At 40.4% G+C, this 12,149-nt stretch overlaps 1 protein-coding gene across 10 annotated transcripts in view; it reads right to left on the reverse strand.

Annotated features, from left to right (window-relative positions):
* Positions 1–12,149, reverse strand: part of CADPS2 (calcium dependent secretion activator 2) — a 513,662-nt gene that overhangs the window by 86,197 nt on the left and 415,316 nt on the right. For all 10 annotated transcript variants that reach the window (XM_044387950.3, XM_044387934.3, XM_044387928.3 and 7 more), the window contains one exon: positions 145–248. In XM_044387950.3, coding sequence (XP_044243885.1) covers positions 145–248 — 104 coding nt within the window. The remainder of the gene's footprint in view (positions 1–144; positions 249–12,149) is intronic.

Here is a 12,149-nt window from a genome sequence, read left to right on the forward strand (position 1 = left end):
CAAGAACTGCACAAATGTTCTCCGTCTTTTACAGGTAAATGGCCAGATGTATATCACAGTCTACGGGCAGGGCACCTCAGTGCTGTTCCCACTACGGCAAAGCATTATAGGTAGCTTTACAGGACAGGTAAAGCAAGTCATCACCTCTGCATGATGCTCTTCATTCTGCTGTAAGACTTCTATGCAGAGCTCTGCGAGATGAAGAACCTCTTCCAGCTTTCGAGCAGGAGGTGCCTGGTTCATGGTCTCTATGTTAAAAAGAAATCATAATAATGTTACCTTGAAAATAAAAAGCCAAACATATTCCAATTTGCAATGAGGAGACCAGGGTGTTGAAATAGAATAGAAAGCATGTTTTCGAGAAATAAGAAATGCAAACAACCCCCCCCCAAAAACAAATAAATACATTCTTAAAAAAAACCAACCCAAACAGTTCACCAGATTGCAGAAAATATTTCACCCACAAAGCAATCACAGGGAACTGCAAGTGCTGTGCCATTTAATATAGAAGAACTAACAGGTGCATCAGCACATTAGATGCTCAACTTCTGCAACAAACGAGTTCTCATTCTCCTCAAGGTCGGAAACACAAAGAGAGCAGATACCACAGTCTTTTCCTTCTCTCTGTATTGTATCGCCAATACAATACCATTCTTACCAGATGAGTCATTCCTGACATTAGCAAAAACCATGCTTTTTTGTTGCTACTTAAATTCTCAGCCTGAAATGTCTATATAGTTTATGTTGATCTTCAATTCAAGAAGTAAAAAGTCACCTAAAACACTCTGATAACCTTCGATTAACTGATTTCCTCCCCTCCTTCCCTATCCACCACTAGGTCACCCTCTCCCCTCCTCTAACTGGAGAGTGGTGGGGAGGCACGCTTTAAAGCTTCAGGTTCTTTCAGCATCAAAGCAAACTGGTATAAAAAGGCCAGGCCACAATGAGATTAAGTGAAGCTACCTGAAATTCAGCAACAGAGAAGGAAAAGCAGTTGATTTTACAGATGTAACAAACTGGCAGAAATCAGAGGGGCCCTGTGTAATGAAACCATTTCAAAATTGAATGTGAAGAACAGAGTTTTCAATAAGGACATTGAAGATAAACACTGTCTTACATTCATGGACTCTTTGTCTCAGGAAGGAGGTTGTAAGGAAGGGAAATAAAATTTTCAGAAAAAGAGCTTTTTCTGTGGAACCTAAGTTTTGTTTTTCAGCAATGGCTCTTTTCCTTCAACTGCTTCCTAAAACTTCAGCCTTAAATTTGGAGGATACTCTTCCATTTGCTTGTTTCCAAGGGATATACAATGAAGCAGTGAAACATTGCTTATGGCTGGTGCTTGTTCATTAAACATTTACTGTAAGTTTAATATAGGTCACAGTGGGGTTTCTATCTCCCTGCCCAGCACTCATCCTTCCGAACTTTCTCGCAGGATGGAAAGCCACTGCTTCTCTGCAACAGGGATCAAGAGCAGAAAACCAATCCGCCAAACACCACCTAATTGAGTGTGCCTATAATGTTCTTAGCTGTGAGAAGTGGGAGGAGGTATAAGCCATGCCCCTGATCTTAAACGGCTCAGACTCCAAAAATCACTACTGAAAGAATCCTTAGACATCAACTATCCAATCTTCCATCTGTTTCATGATCACTTCAACATCCTCAAAAGAGGGTGAAGTCAAGGAGGCTCATGACTTTGCAAGACAGTCTGCTCCATTTGGGGGCAGCTCTAGCTACTAAAGTCTGGTGAGAAAGACAAGATCCTTAAGAAAAGTTTGGAAACACTGTAGAGCAAACATAGCAGTGATGTGGGAGAGGTGAGAACTGCTGAGAGCAAGTTGGTTTGGGGGGAGGAATCAGCAGGAAGGTAGATAGGACCTGAAGCAGGTCCTAAAGGAATAACAAATGACCTGCGTAAGTAGAGAATGGGTTTTTAGAAATGACTGTGTGACAGAGATGTGGTGCATTTCAGAGGAAGGTGATGATGATGATGATGATTACAAATGTTACCATTTATTGAGAGCCAGTTAATGTGTCAGGCATAGCACCAGGCACTTTCCATGCATCATCACACTAATTTCCCCAACAGCTTTAAGTTGTTTGGTTATTTGTCCATATAACTTAGAGATAAGGAAACAAGCTTGGAGAGATGAAGTGCAACAGTTAGCAAGTGGAGAAGGTGAGACCTGAGCTTAATGTGGGCTCTTACCATCTCTGCCTTGCCCTTGCCAGTTGGAGTACAAATGTGCTGGAGAAATAATGGGTGATGAGCCTGAGGTCAGATTGTGGCAGGCTTTAAGTAAGATAATAAGTATACTGGATAACACATTCTATGTATAACTTAGAGCAAGTGTTTCTTTGCAAGGCTTCAGATTAAATTAATTTTAGGAACATGTGTTTGTGGTTGTGTAGAAAAAAGGATTGGTGAGGTTGTGCAACCTGGGTCAGGGCTAGTAAAATAGAGAACTATGGGAAGATGGTAGTGGGAACAGAATAGGAAAGTGCAGGGGTGCTCTGAAGAAAGAATTTGCAAGCCCTTGTGAGTAACTAGAAATGGTAGGCCATAGAGGAGAATGACCCTGAGGATTGGAGCCTGTGTCAGGCTCAGAGAATGAGGGTGCATGGTTGATGACACTAGGGAACGGGTCTTCAATGGGACATGCCATAGATTTGAGGACTAATTTCCAGATATGTATAAATTAATTATCCTAAACTAAAAAGATAAGTAAGCATTGCAAAATCTGCACACACAGGGAGTTAAGATATTTGGATTCTCTGCCTAGATAACTCCTACTCGTCATTGAAGATAGAACTTTAATGTTACCTTAAATGTGGGACCTTCTCAAAGTTCTGGGGCTGAATGAGTTGTTCCTCTCTCTGAGCTTCCCTCTTAGGGGCTTATGAGCCTGTTACTCGACTGTGCCCAAATCAAAGTCAGAAACTGGGTCTCTTTATCTTGTGCTCTCAATAGCACAGGTACCTAATGCATGTTTACTGACAGTGCAAGAACACAATTTTTGGGGAAAAACTGTGTTAAAAGTAAAATCAGTACCCAAGTTATTTCAATTAACTTTGTGTGAGACTGCCAATAGCTCTTCTGTCACTAACACGCTGAAGGTGGACTAGTCAGCAAATCCACTAATGAAATGCAGCTGTAGTCTGAGAACAACGCTCAAAAAGCTGATGAATGCTGTATGCTTAAAGTATTAGAGAAAGACTATTTTGTAAAAGAGTTCTCAAAATAATTTTTAATTCTTAAGAGCATATCACTTATATTCCTTAATTTTTCCATCGTTAGATTGAAAGTGGTGAATTAAATAGAGAATTCTCAACCCAAGGGATTTAGAGATTAGGAATAAGTTTTAGGGTGTATCCTTAAAATTATATGCTAATTTCTGTGTAGAGAGGCATTGTGGGGAAAAGAAGGATCATAACTTTCAGGTTCTCAAAGTGGTCCTTAAACCAAACAAATGCTAAGAGTCACTGAACCCTAGAATCTCTATAATTCCTTCTAGGTAATAAATTCTATGCTTCCTATAAATATAAATGTTGGGCTTTCGGTACATTGGATTATATTGTCTGAACATATTTCTATGTTTATATCATGTGTTTTTCATAAGGAAATAGAAAGACAACAATATTTGTTTTTATCACAAAAAAAACACTTATTTTTCCTACCTACTTTAGTACATTATTTACTGAATCCTTACAATCATTCTGCAAGTTAGATAATTATGGCCCCCATTTCCAGATGAGGAAAAAGAGTTCTTGGAGAAGTTTAAGAAGGTGTCCAAGGTCATACAGGGCACAAGCTGAGATAGGATTAAAATCTACCTCTCATGTCAGATAAGCAGCAATAACACAAAGACTTGAATTTTTTTCATTTTCAATTCTCTGAATAACACACACATACACACACACTAAACTGACCGTATGTATTCAATAGAAACTCCTGAAATGGCTGAAAGCTTGAAGGGTTTATAAAGTCACCATATCCTTAGCCATAAGTATGCAATAATGGAGAAAAATCACAGAAACAACCTGAAAACTTATTTCTGTTTACGTGTGAATATGTCAAAACCAGCTTTTACATCTGACACTGTCTTCAGCTCTGAGAGTACCCTGTGTTCTACCGAAACTTAAAAACAGTCTAAAACATTTTATTTTTCCTAGACTAAATTTATTGAGAGGAAGCAGAACTTTGTACTTGAACATAATGGCCACTCTAATACTTTAAATAAATAGCATCTTTATCAAGTACACTGCGTATGCCATCCCTGGCTGTCACTCATTTGACTATTGCCAAGAAGTTTAATGCATTCTATAGCCAGAACTCTATTAGATAACAAGGTTATCAACAGCCCCATTAAAAATCTGAACACTGAGTATTTGAGAATTCCTCCTCAAAATGTTCACTTTCACTTTTTGTAACATTTTCACAGTATTACAGATGTCTCTATATCCTTCAAGCTTCACACCAAGTTGCTGATTGTTGTAATATATTTCAAATAATATTTAAAATGAATATGCCCAGAGTAGTGAAGCTTCTTCATGACTTTCAATGCATTGCTCTTAGGTATGATCTTTCTTCATTTTGGAATACTTCTACTTTTTTACAATAACACTCCTTGGCTTCTCAAAGCAATTCCTTTTAATTATACCTCTGTACATTTAAGAAGAGGTCTCACTAGAGAAAAGGTAGGGAGGTGGGGAGATGTAAGAAGACAGCTTGGCTGTTTTGCTTTGGTAGGTTTTCATTCTGCTCCCTCACTGCATACTTCCAGCATATTCTCCCCACCTGCCTCCCTTCCAGCCATTTCCCGTCAAAATCTCTAGTGGTGGATACACAGTAATGCTCAGAGTGAAGGTTGCGAGGGGACTTGGGGAAAAGACCAATAAGATCACTTCAGTCCTTTTTTTTCCCATATAGGATATGGAAAAATTTGTAAGGTATTTGACCTTAAGTCTTACAAACTCATATCTATACTTTCAACTAAACAAAATATAGAATTCAATAATAATAATAATAATAATAATAATAATAATAATAAAGTTTGAAAATTCCAATGGAAAAAAAAATTCAAGATGATGGATTGAAGGACCATGGTAATAACGCCATCATAATACTTCTCTTCCTTGCATCTAGGTCATGATAACCAGCTAGAGTGCATCAAAAAGTAATTTCTATATATGCACTAAGATCTTGCTTCGTTTTTCAACATCCCGATTTTGTGACCCTGAATTTGATTCAACAAACATTGACTGCCTGGAAGATACTGTACTAACAACTAAGGGGATACAACGATGAACAAGGTAATATTTCTGCCTCCAAGAAATTCTGTATCTTTCACCCGAACCATTATAAGGTAGAGGATAGCTACATACCATCTGCTTTTGTTAAATATGAGGAAGTTCTGCTATAAAGCTCTGATAAAGAGTTAATTAAATGCACTCAATATGCAAAAACATCATTAATATCTTGCACGCAATAGGATCAAAGATATGTCAACAGGAAGGCTTGAAATTGCTCATGGATAACATACGGAGATCTTCAGAAGGAAATGCTTCTTTTAATGGGTATGTGTTTGAGGTCAGAAACCCTAGATCAGAGAAAGCTAGCAGCAGTCTAACATTGAAGGCTCCCACCTTTCTCTTCCTTCTGTCTGAAGAGAACAAACAAACAAAAAAACCCCACACTCATTCTGTTGCGTTTCCCTTCCTCTAAAGAACATCGATCAGATGGATGAGGAGAAAGTCCTGATGCTCAGGACAGAACTGAGGTGAGACACTTGTAAGACTTAAGGAGGAACTAAGGGATAACTGTGGGTCCTGAGGGAAAGAAAAGAAAAAGAGGAAAAGAAGGGGAGGAAAGGCAAACATGAACACCTTGTAGTGAAAGGAGACGAAGGACCACAGCTTGGAAGGAGGAGGGAGGTCAGCAAGATGGAAGCATTCACCTGGGATACACTGTGAGATCTAAGGCTTTGCCTTGCTAGGTTTAAAAGATCAAGAAAGTTGGGCCAAGGGTACGGCATCTGATTTCTTCTTCCTGGAACCCCAAAGGTCATCCGGTGGCAAGGACGATCTGCATCCTCTCCATGGACTGCTGGTTGGAAAAACGTATCTACCCTCACACCTGGCTGGGCAATGGTTGAATGGACCCATCCAATTCTTTGTGCTGTCCCCCTCTACCAAAGTAGATAGTGACTGCTTCCTCCTTTCTCACCTTACAGAAGTATAAGGCGACACCACATCACACGCACACCCACACTGCACACTGCTACGGGCTCGTAAAGGATGTGTTCCAATTAGATCAGAAAAGGTTCCATCTGAGCTACTGCTCCATGTTAGATGTCTTCTCCCACTTATAAAGCCCTTTAGACCAGTCTAACTGGTTCAGGGAATTTCTACTGGCTCCTGATTCTGTCCTAATTTTAACCTTAATTCCTGTTGGGGTCAATGTTCTCCCCCTTTGCATGATCCATACTGATGACTCAATGGGAAAGTCGGAACTTTTATGGAGGGTTTTTTCTGACCCATCCTCTGGCTCTAGCCACAGCAACCTGCGGTGACAGAGTGCCAGAGCCTAGCCCCACCGGGCACATGGGAGTCCTAACCCTGGCTAGAGCTCAATACTCGTGGCACTTCTCTTCCTGAGAGGCAAAGGAGGGTAGCAGATCAAATAGTTTCTTTACCATTAAGCAAAACCACCCCTCCCCCTCCCAACCTGCCAGCCACCTTCAGAACTTGTGACAAGCTGATTCTGGGGGATCTCTTTCAACTTAGTCACCTAGAGGAGACAGGAGGTAACCTGCTAAGAAGCCTGCCTCAGAATCTAGGGGAGAGTGGCTTCTAAAACTAGGCTCCATTTCCCCAACTCTTCAGGGCCAACCTGACTCCAACTTGCCCAAAATCTGACTCCGCAAGACTTGATGCTGTCAATTAATGCAAGAGAATAAGCTAACATTGACCCCTTCCCGGTTTGTCCGACTGCAGCGTAACGCGAGTACAGTTCTTTAAGTGCTGGAACATATGTTCCTTCAATCAATGAAGGGAATGCCTTCCTTGTAGATCTGTGGTTCTCAACTTCAGCAGGCACCAACCTCCTGGAAAGCTCGTTAAAACACAGACCACCTGGCATCGTGCTCGGAGTTTCAGTTTCAGTCGGTCTTGTTTGGGACCCGAGAATTTGCCTAACAAGTTCCCGAGAGACGCCAATGATGCTGGTCTGGGGAATGTACTTTGAGAACTACTAGTGTTTATGAAAAATGAACTTAAATACAAAGGCGACCTGTTGAAACTTCAGATTATTTCCTCCCTTACCTGAAATCAAGCTACATCATTGTATAAACTTCATTTTAGGGGAGAAAAAGGTGACTTTTTGTGTAGAATCTGAACACGTTTTACTTTTCTGCAAGGTTACTCCAGGTAGGACGGTGTGCGTATTTGCACGATTCTGTGTGAATGAAAATACCTAGGATGTTCTGTCCTCCCTATAACTGTTTAAGATCCGTGAGAACACTAATACCACAGGTGTTTGAAAACAAATAGGTCTGTGGCCTGCTAATTCCTAGAACCCCTTTGGGACCAACTCATTTAATGACCCTGTCATTGAAAACAAAGTTCCAGTTAATACCTCTTCGGAATTAACCACGCTAATGATGTAGTACCTTGGAATAATTGTCCTGTGGTGACGGTCACATTAACTACTTTCCCTGGGTTATCCGGCCCACCAATAAATTCATTTTTAAGCCAATGGTCAACTGTGGAACAAAGGAGAACTGGCCACTGGAGTATAGGCCAATAGCAGCCAGATTGGACCCAAACTGAACAATCTGCAGAAGCCAAGAACAAGTGGAGATCCAGGAGCAACGGGCCATAAAAAGCCAAATATATATGTGAGGTAGATGTCAGTAATGCTTTGTGAGACTTTCTTTAGGAGGAATATGGAGACACAGTCTCTTCTTAAGATCTTAAACTAAGGGATGATGGTGATGGAATTAGAGAAACATCAGTAGGCTTTAATATGTGGTTTAACAGTTGTCACACGGTTTTCTGTGATTTCATAAGAGTAGAGAAACATAGACACCTTCGTTTGAGTTTTATTAAATTTTCCTTTTAACTATGGAGGCCCTGGCTCTCAAGTTTGTGAAGCAGGAAGATCCAAGATCTCACAGGAAAAAAAAATCATTATAATGTTGCTGGCTGCAAGGACTATGAAGGCTTGAAAGAGAAGAAAACTCTCTATGATGGATATTTAGCTAGCTCTGTTTGACTCTGGCTAGAAATATACTGCAGGATTCTAATGACAGCGTAAAAATTTTCCACTGGCAATTCTACCTGCTAATTATAAAGCAGGGGTTTTCCTAAAGAGTGGTCTGTAGCCCTGATATATATCTTTATGTCCTATATATTGTATATATGTATTATATATATACACACACACCTCACACTGATATACATTTAGCAGCTGAAACTGATAAATGACCTCCTTGGTATGACTGTTCTTTATACATACATTATACATTTCCTCTCAATATAATTGATTCAGAAATTGAAAGCCATCAGAATAATCTCAGTTATTGCAACTGCCAGGCCAATACTAAATTATCATATAATTAAGGTCTATAGCATCTTAAATTTCATGCCTAGTTCTTCTTGTCTTCTAATTACATTTACTTAAAACAGCCTTTTCACGGTCATTTGTTATATTCATGCATCAAAGAAGTACCATCACACCTTCACATGCCCAATTCTCCTCCTGCCCCTTAAACTCTCTTTCATTCTCAAGGAGAAGGTCTGCCGTAAACAATGGGAATCAGGCAAGGCAGGATCCCATGAGGCGGTGGGGATGAAGATGTTAGGAAATGGGCAATAGGAGGGTGAAAGGGACTGCTCCCCAGCTGGGAGGCAAGCTGAAGAAGGAAAGAAAACAATATGAAAGATAGACTATGAAAACATTTGTAACCTTGGGTGTTAAGAAATGAGTCCAAGATCTTGATGTCTATATGTATCTCTGTTTCCTCTGATAAAGAAGAAAGATGTGTTAGGGCAGCCAATTAATGCGTTAGTAGTGATATTTGACGCTTAGATTTGGAGAATGTCTCCTAGTTGGACAGGCGTAAAGACCAGGTGTAGATGGAGTGCCTGGGTGGCTTAGTCAGTAAGCATCTGCCTTCGGCTCAGGTCATGATCTCAGGGTCCTGGGATCGAGCCCTGCATCCAACTCCCTGCTCAGCGGGGGGCCTGCTTCTCTCTCTCCCTGCTGCTCCCCCTGCTTGTGCTCTCTCTCTCTGACAAATAAATTAAAATCTTAAAAAAAAAAAAAAAGACCAGGTGTAGAGAGGAGGGTTGGGCTTAGTAATATCTTAAATATTTCTCCAGTTTTAACATCCTGGGTTTGCCAGCCACTATGAAAATGTATGTATACAAAATGCCTCAGGGATATTTTACAGGTTTATTTTTCTGAAATGAGAAAAATCTGGTATTACAAACACTGATTAGGCCTTTTAATTTAGTGCTTGAAGCTATATGGCCACTTAGTTATAACCCACAAGTACTGAACTCTAATTTTTCAAACTATTCATCTGTCCAAGCTCTGAGTACTTACAAACTCTGTTGAGAAATAAAGAGGTGAAATCTGTCAGTTTGCATTACCCTGGTTTTGCCCAATTGGAAAAGACTTTTTAATACATCTCAACTACTCAGATTAACAAGGTGCTGCCGGAGCCACACTGCTATCCGTCACTCGGTTTACCTGTTGACACATGTTAGTAAATAAATGAAAAGGTCACCAATCAGCTGGTTTCGAACTTTGGATTTGGAGGATGATAAATTCTACCAAATTGCTCATAAAAGAAAGAAAACTTGCTATGTCAAGACTGTATTTATCTGTGCATCGCATTCCACACAAACACACACACACACACACAACAATACATGACACGTTGTCAAGTGAGCTGAGTAAACTGACATCCTTTCTGAGACCTTTTAGGGAACAGGTGTTGAACACTTGTAACGAGATTTCTATGCATCTTCAGAGGAAGGAGATAAGATTCTAGCAAGAGCTGTTCAGAGTGTTATAGATCACGGCTGAGGGAATAATCCCCAGTAAGGGGCACACCAAAGGAGACATTACATAAATGCTTTGTTTTTTCAGGAGGTGCTTATGTTCTCGCTAAGAATTTCTACAGAAGACAAATATTTATCGAAGAGAAGTTTTTGGAAGAATATATTTCCAGATCCTGGAGAATCTGGGATATCTTCAATTAAGTACTCCTGATGCATTATTTCGTGTGGTTACATTATCTTATGAATCTTTTTCCTCTTGCAACTGTGAATCAGTATGATTCATGGAGCTTTCAAGGCATCACTTTAGAGGGGGCTAAGTATTTTTTCCAAGTATAGATGGTTAGCTGACAATTCTATGTAGAAAATGAAGTAACTGAAATGGAACATGTTATGTTTTATAAGAAAGTTAAAGCTATTTTGCATCAACTCAAATAGGTATAAGCTTTGAAAATCATCAAGGAAGTGCAAAGGTAAAAACATTAGTCGGGGATAGTTATAATAGAGAGAAATACTAAATGCATAGTGGTTGAAATAACTTCATTACATTGAAGTTTCTGATGTTTCTGATTTTTTTTCCAGTTAGTCTTTTTTTTTTTTTTTTTTAAAGATTTTTAAGGAGAGCATGTGTGCACGTGCGTGCAGTGGGGGAAAGGCAGAGGGTGAGGGAGTCAGAGTCTCAAGCCGAACCCTCCTCCCCACTTGGTGCTGAGCCCCCTGCAGGGCTCTATCCCAGGCACCTGATAGCATGACCTAAACCAAAACCAAAAGTCGGCCCTTAACCCGCTGCACCACCCAGGTGCCCAGGTAGCCCTTCTTTCTAACATCATCTCTGAAACAGCCCATCCTTTCCCCACTGATTTATGTTTCCACTTTATTATGGATGAAGCAGAGCAGACTCCCATTTGTACAGGAGTCTACATTCTTCTCCACAGGCTTCGGTGATGGCTTTGTAATCTTAGTGTCAGGCAAGGCAAGTCTTCATACGCTTCCCCCCCCCCCACCGCCTTAAGTTGACTTATTCAATACCCTTTATTCTTCCATTTAAATTTCTGTTCTTAAAAAAAAAAAAACTGGAATTCTGATGGGACACTGCAATGAATGTATAGATTAATTTGGGGGAGAGTTTATATATTATACTATCAAGTCATCCCTCTTAGGGTATGGACCATCTTATATCGATTTTTTTTTAAAGATTTGAGAGAGTGGGAGTGTGTGTGTGTGAGTGTGTGTGTGTGGGGGAGGATCAAGGGAGAGAGAGTCTTAAGCAGAGTCCACACTGAGCACAGAGCCCTGACCCAGGGCTCGATCTCATGACCCTGAGATCACGACCTGAGCTGAAACCAAGTCGGTTGCTTAACCTACTAGACCACCAAGGTGTCCCCGTCTTACATCTATTTAGATTAATCTCTATAACCTTTGAATTTCAAATTTTTCTTTAGAGATCTAGGAAATTTTACATGCTTTTGGCAAAGTCAATTCGTGGATGTCTTATACTCTGGTTACTGTAAAAGATACCTCTTGTTTATATTTCCTAGTTACTTGATCTCTTGTGTGGAGCAGTGGTTCTCTGAGTGTGGTCCGTGGACCACTGGGGATCCCCAGGACTTTTCAGGGATCTGTGAGGTCAAAATTATTCTCATAATACTGAGATTTTTTTTTTTTTTTTTTTTTTGCCTTTTTGACTCTGTTGATGTTTACAGTGATGGTACAAAAGCAACGGCAGAGGGGCGCCTGGGTGGCTCAGTGGTTAAGCGTCTGCCTTCACCTCGGGGCGTGATCCCAGGGTCCTGGGATTGAGCCCGCATCGGGCTTCCTGCTCCGCTGGGAGCCTGCTTCTTTCTCTCCCATTCCCCCTCTCACTGGCTGTCTGTCAAATAAATAAATAAAATCTATAAAAAAAAAATTCCATCTGCAATGACAGGTAAAATGGCTGTTACTTCAGCATGAATCAAGGCCATGCTGCTAAATTACACTCATGGCTGGGTTCTTCACCCCCACGCACACCAGAAAAAGCCAGTTTTACAGACAAAAGTCCTTGATAATACAGTAAAACAAACTTTATTGAATCTCTGCCCTTGAGT

Source organism: Ursus arctos, unplaced genomic scaffold, assembly GCF_023065955.2.
Source record: "Ursus arctos isolate Adak ecotype North America unplaced genomic scaffold, UrsArc2.0 scaffold_3, whole genome shotgun sequence".
Lineage (NCBI taxonomy): Eukaryota > Metazoa > Chordata > Mammalia > Carnivora > Ursidae > Ursus > Ursus arctos.